The sequence below is a fragment of the Cryptomeria japonica genome, chromosome 3, assembly GCF_030272615.1.
Source record: "Cryptomeria japonica chromosome 3, Sugi_1.0, whole genome shotgun sequence".
In the NCBI taxonomy this organism is placed as follows: Eukaryota; Viridiplantae; Streptophyta; class Pinopsida; order Cupressales; family Cupressaceae; genus Cryptomeria; species Cryptomeria japonica.
The window spans coordinates 267,610,032-267,616,648 of NC_081407.1; the positions used below are offsets into that span (position 1 = coordinate 267,610,032).

Sequence of the window (6,617 nt, forward strand, 5' to 3'; positions counted from 1 at the left end):
TAAAAATATATCTTTGCCATATATCATAACAGGCTTACTTTTGAAAGACTTTTACCATCTGACATCAACATATGTCTAGATGTTGTATTTTACATAATTTTGGAATAACTTTCCTTCATTGAAATCAAAATGAAGGATAATCTATTTACAAAGCAAACTTGAGTTCATAAGATTTGGCTGTCCTTCTTTGTTGTACCCTCAAAAAGAAAAACTATTTATAAAACTGATAACAGAACCATTTGCTAGTTAACGTTACTAAAAATTCACATTCCTTAGATTTCCAGTTACATCAACCTTCAAAATCTTGATTGCCAGAAACAAGTAGTTCAAATTACAAACTAGGCCATAGCTAATTACTATTTTACAAGCAAGACTCTTCTACCATACATCAAGTTTGAGAAGATTGTCAAAAACCAGGCACTTGGGGCCTGACAATACATAACTCCTTGTTAGTATTACTTTTATGAGCTATATAATTATTATACCTCAGGCTCATATTCAACCAAGTCTTTCACTTCTCTGCCTTTCCAGATCCTTAACAATTTGCCAGTGATCCATACTCATTGTTTTCTCACCAAAACTCAAAGACACCAAACGTGCCATGGTTAGCCATCTGTTAATCATATAACATCCAAAGCAGAAAATTCAGATAAGTAGAGCGCAAACTGTCATAGCCCAAAAAGCACTCCCAAACTAGGAAACAAGAGGGAGATAAAATTGAAACAACTGGATTGAAGATCAAACCTGCCAAAGACCTCGGGGCCAACAGACCTATCTCGTTGCCTAGCTGCTACCATGTCATTTTCGAGTAACTGCATAAAAGACAAGTACCCAAGTAATTTAAAGTGCTTCGCCAATCTCTGACAGAATCAAACTAAGAACTTGACTAAAACATAAAACGTCAAAAAACAAACGAATGATACCTGCTGCATATCCTTCCCGATGGTGTGTTCGTATGACTTCATTGTGCTCAAGTACAGTCGCCACTGTTGCTTACTAAATCTACATGCACTCAATGGCGAAAACTCTGAAGTGGGTCTGAAAGGTACCACTATATCTGCTGGAAAAATATTCGATTTACCATCCGAAAGTACAAGAACTTGTATATCAGTTGGCATATCCATCGTGTAATATTCAAAATCATATCCCACCTGAACAAAAACAGCAACAGAACTGTTAATACTAAATAACCATTGTTAGGGTGGACAACAAAAAACTTTCAACAACAAAATAGTACCTTTTGCCACTCCAACAAATCCCTGAATATTTGAACATTTTCAACGCCAGTTGAATTCAAAGTACCCGCTTTCAGTTGAGTTTCATCAATTGTCAAGTGTGTTCCTGAAGCTAGCTGCAAAACCCCAGTTGAAAGTCTACAAAAAAACAAATAGATTACTACTATAATCTTATATTGGAAGAGAAAACAATATTGTCCTCAGATTTAGCATAAAAATTATCTTCCGTAGTTTCGCATAGTTTCCCTCAAAAAGGTAAAGGGAAAATGAATAAGAAATTACTAGAATCTTATATTGGAAGAGAAAACAATGTTGTCCTCAGATTTAGCATAAAAATTATCTTCCGTAGTTTCGCATAGTTTCCCTCTAAAAGGCAAAGGGAGAATGAATAAGAAATTACTACCGTCTAACCTGTTTGTTTGGTAGTTTTTCCTTGGTGCAACTGAGGACCTGTTGAGATATTCTATCGTAAGAGAAAGAAAGTGAGAACATGGGACCAGTTCTTTAATTGCTTCATTCAATAGTTCTATAAATGACCCCATATTTGATCCCCCTTGAATTTTTGTCAAATTCAACGAGAACTTTCCAAGTGCAACAGGCTCAACTCTAGCATGTATCTGCAGCAATACAGTAAGTTCCAAAGAAGTATTCAATGAGAAGCAGTCAAGTGACGAAACTCAGGGCAATACATGAAACCCTAACTTTCACAATAAACCAGAATCAAGTGTATGTATAGACAAATATTAAAGATATATACAAACATTTTCCAGTCATAATGTACCCCAGGAACCAGGAAAAAAAGAGGCAACTAAGAGTACCAAGTCTGACATTCAAAGCGCCTCTACCAACTAACAAGTAAAAACAATTTTTTTGCACTTGGTTTTTCTATCTTATACTCCTCATGCAAGCCGTCTATTCCTCTTGCATGGCTGTTCTTTTGCATATCAGAAAATATCATCATAGAAGTCAAAGATCCATATCAGCCTTCATTTGTTAACTAAATTAACATGATCTGCCTAATGACAATTTAGCTAGCATTTTTCCTTTCACTAAACAAAATAGAAGTTCAAAAACATCCTTGAATCTTGTGTAAAAATGATAGATGTTTGCATATTGGATATTAACTTTAAATTCAACTGCATTGTATGATCAGTAATTTTACAATTAACTGCACTAATTGAAACTTAATTTGTCCGATATAATATTAGAAGTTCAAATAAACAGAGTTCCTATCGGGTACTCAAAAAATGCTGTCATGCAAGATATAATAACTCGGCATACAAATTAAAAAATAAAAGTAAACTGTGATTTAAAGAAATTACCTGTGAAAGGATGTGTAGCAGGAAATAATGTGCTGCAAGTTCATCCCCTCCAAAGACAGCTTTGAGACCTTGTAACAAGGATTCTCTGAGCTCTTTTATTGGTAACGATCTTAAATGTACCTACATTAAGTATTAAATACTTAGCAACCATGCTGTCAAACAAGAAAGCAAGACCAGAAACCAATGATGCAATGATAATAGATTGGTGTAGATAAAGAGAATCAATTGCAAATTTAAAATCATTATATCCGAGTTCCTTGTGGGCTAATTACAACATGGTATCAAGAAAATCATCAGGTAGTATTAAAATTCCAACAAATAAAAATGCCTTCTTTATATAAATTTCGAATAAGAGGTTATTAATTATTTACAGAAAGAACTCAAGCTGTTAAAATGTAATGTGAGATGCAACTTGCGAGTGAGTTCAACCAGAAAACTTGAAAGAATAAACTTAAAAAAAAGAAAAAGTTACAAACAGAATAGAAATACAATTTTTGAAAGGGATAAAGCCCACAACTTTTCTTTTCCGAACTCCATAGAATTTAGCTGGACAACAGACTTAAATAGTTAAAAAAAATTGTCCATTATATCCATACAAAATAAACCCTCCTTAACATAATGGATATTCATGTAGCTTGGCTCCATCAAATATATACAAAGAAAAAAAAATACAACAGAAACGACCTAAACCGTTTTTACACCAATCTTGCATACCTCGGAATGGTTAGAAAGAGAAACCAGACTGCTGGTGGAAAGCTTTCGATATACAATGCTGTGGAGGCGAGGAACCTGACAAATGGCGCCAACGAGGGTTTTTTAGCATTTAAAAATTACGCATTGCTAAGAGCCAGCATATTCCAACACAACTGTTGCAATCATCCTTAAAATAAAACTAGTAAAACACTATGATTATCTATAGCTGAGAAGCACAAAATTACTAACCTTACTTGCAGGCAAATGACTTAAAACATCCTCATCTATAAATGTATGGGCCATTGCATCTTGATCATTACTCGGGGTTGTCAACTCAGGATCAAATGTGAGCACACCAATAAACTCAACAATGTCATTCAGCTTCAACTCTGCGTCCATACAATCATACATCTGCAAACAATGGTCTTAATCTTATAAGCAGGATCTTATCTTCAATACCATGAAGATAATTCTAGCCAGTCTGTCTCAAGGAAATCAATAACTTTTTCCTTACTAAAAACATTTGTCGGTAAAAACTTGAAACCGATTACTCCAAATATGCAAGCACTGTACCTTAACTAGGCAGGGTAGCAGATTTGTCTCGCCAAGTGGCATGTTGGGATCAAACTCAATTTGATTTGGTTTTCTTTCACAAGTTTCCATTGGAGAGCTGCTTGATGAGCTATCCTCTTCACGCTGATTTGAAAGCAAAAAACTTATTCCCCATATAAAAAGGGCCTGGCATTGGTTATTTCAACAAAATAAAGAGGAAAATCAATATACCTTTCTCTTAGCTTCATTTGAATCCTGACTTTCAGCACTAGTCATCTGTGTTAGAGAAACCAACCATGGTTATACATTGTAGAGACAGTAATTGGTTATCGGCATCACTTACTACAAGAGGGGAATGACTATGTAGTAGACAAGATTGCAGGCAACATATCAGAATTGACCCATATATAGTTGACTTAACTATTTCTATTTGGATTTAGGTACAAGAAATTGTAGATAGTCATGATTCTAGCAAACTCGTTGCTGTTTGCATACCTACATACTCTAGCCTCCATGGGGACATAACTCTACCTTGCAATATAGAAAATCATAGCTAATACAAGCGTGAACTAAAACATACATCACTGTCCTCTGTTGAGGTAGATGGCTCACGCTGGCGCTTCTCCCTCTGTTGAGGAGGAGTGCCATTAGAACAAGCATCGTCCTTGCAAGGAGCATCTCTTACCCATGTGTTCTCTCCAGGAACCTGACACAATGCATGACATGATCAATTCACTCAGTTCAAATATGAATACTAAATTTTCACTAATATGCTACCTGGCATTCATTGCCAAACAAACAATCGATCATCGTAGAGAGAAGATCTTCCTCAAACTAATATCCTTATATCTAAAACTCATAATCCAATACATCATCTGATGAATTCGAAATAGTACACTGCAATCCTCGAATACAGCTTTAAGGCTTGTAATACTTACAGGAACACAATACAAAAGGCGTCGATCCCACACCTCTACTTGAGCATCCGGTGGCATTTGCACAGAGGCCATGTCTGCATACTTGTTTGTTCTCCAAGTTGAGCCATCCTATAAACCCTACGCGAAGTCAATAGATAGAACACAAAAACAGAACACAAAAATAGCAAACAGTAGCCAAATAAACAAAAGCTGCCAACTCCAATTACCACCACAAACCTATAAAGCTTCACAGGCATCTAACTTTTGGATCTTAGAACTCAGATATCTAATAAGCCCTTTCAAACATCCAACGAATAAAGATGTAATGCTGGTCCTGGTTCAAATCCCTTCACTGTAATAAAACAACCAGCATGTCCAGCAGTTGTAGCAGTACACTACTAAACTATAAAACTATCCTAAACCATGCTTAAGGCCGTCCATGGCCTCATATAAGACTTGCTAAGGAAAAGTATACGCCCCAGCATTTATAATTTCCCACTCTAAACCCTTAAATTGCCTTAATTCCAGTCGAATAAGATTAACTTAATTAATAAAAGCACTATCAGGGCTTTCATACAGAACACAAGTTGAAAAATCTGGGAAATATGAGAGTATCCTTTAAATGCTGTTTGACTTAATTAGGCGTCCAACTTGATGGATCGACATACCTTGACCTAAGCAGCAGTTTCGGAAGAGCTCCTCTAGGTTTTGATAGCGAAGTATAAGACTACTCAATACAAACTATAAAGGCGAATTTACCAAATCCAAAAGCAGAGAACCTTAAAAACCTCAGAACATTTACAACAAAAATGAAATTACCTTGAAAACTCCAACATAGAACTCAGAATCGAACATATCCTGCACAATCCCGCGAAATCTGACGAGAGAATTAGGTGGAATAGAATCTAACTTTACTTGATTTATCTCAGGAACCTGCATATCAAACCCATCAAGCCCAGTGGGCCTTTATATTTAAGACCAGAACTCATTAACACACCAATCTATTATAACTTGAGCAGATTAATATTTTTCAGGATGTAACTAATTTAGGCTTCATACACTCCATGATGCTTACATTAACGAGTATAGATAAACCACTGTGTGTGGATAAAATAACATCAGCATTATATATATCGAAAACAAAATCACCTTTTGAAGGCCTCCATCTTGATAAACAAATTTCTGAAACAGTTCTATGGTTCCCCAGTCTGATTTGTTAAGCTTTGAAGGATCTGCTCCTGCAGAAATTGCTTTCTCAAACATGAATCTAACCGTACCGAGTGGGTTACTCAGGCAATCAAATGCTGGACCTCCCATTGTATGGATTTTTTCCACTTCTTTCTTGAGCCACCCAGTTATACAGAAACTGGTAAATTTTTGACAGAAAATGTGATCTCAAAAATGTCTTCAACGGGGATCAGGCGACCAACAAAACAGTTATTGTAAGTTGATGTTTTCGCGCCAAAAAATTGGCGCCAATTTACTTTCGCGCCATTTTGCAGATATTTTTTGCCATGCATGCTTTATTTTTTAACACCTAGTTTTTTAGTGGTGGGGGGCCGTGTAAATAGGGAAAGTTTCAATTTGACGGGCCCATGGAGAATGGATGAAAAAGGTCTATTTAGATTTTTTTAATTTATTTTTAGTTTTATTTTGTTTGTAAATTTTGTAGTAGCAATTTAAATTTAAAGGTTTAATATTGATAGTTTTCTACTAAAAAAATTTTCCACTCAAATTCTTAATTGCAAATTTTTAATGAATAATGATTTAATTGTTTTTATATATTAAAAAATAATATATTATTAAAAATGAATTGTCTATTTAATTTTCATTTTTTATCATTTTTATTATGTTTTCTACTATCTTTTACTTTTCATCTATCCTTTATCCACAAATCA

General features: G+C 35.1%; 1 protein-coding gene across 1 annotated transcript; it reads right to left on the reverse strand.

Annotated features, from left to right (window-relative positions):
* Positions 1–238: 238 nt before the first annotated feature.
* Positions 239–6,143, reverse strand: LOC131053342 (mini-chromosome maintenance complex-binding protein). The gene is made up of 14 exons (XM_057987942.2): positions 5,869–6,143; positions 5,539–5,652; positions 4,741–4,848; positions 4,383–4,508; positions 4,034–4,078; positions 3,824–3,946; positions 3,500–3,661; positions 3,272–3,346; positions 2,558–2,677; positions 1,647–1,852; positions 1,238–1,373; positions 924–1,151; positions 745–812; positions 239–613 (listed from the first exon to the last, which is right to left on the reverse strand). Exons 1-14 carry the CDS (start codon positions 6,034–6,036, stop codon positions 499–501), a joined length of 1,794 nt encoding a protein of 597 aa, XP_057843925.2. The 5' UTR covers positions 6,037–6,143; the 3' UTR covers positions 239–498.
* Between the last annotated feature and the right edge of the window lie 474 nt (positions 6,144–6,617).

What these genes read in the sequence shown, in the direction of transcription:
- LOC131053342 (XM_057987942.2), bottom strand. Translation starts at nt 6,036, where the DNA reads ATGGGAGGTCCAGCATTTGATTGCCTGAGTAACCCACTCGGTACGGTT. An exon ending in TGCTACACATCCTTTCACAG is followed by an intron (nt 1,853 to 2,557) that starts GTAATTTCTTTA and finishes GTATTGCTGCAG; the next exon opens with ATACATGCTAGAGTTGAGCC. An exon ending in TCGGGAAGGATATGCAGCAG is followed by an intron (nt 813 to 923) that starts GTATCATTCGTT and finishes TCTTTTATGCAG; the next exon opens with TTACTCGAAAATGACATGGT.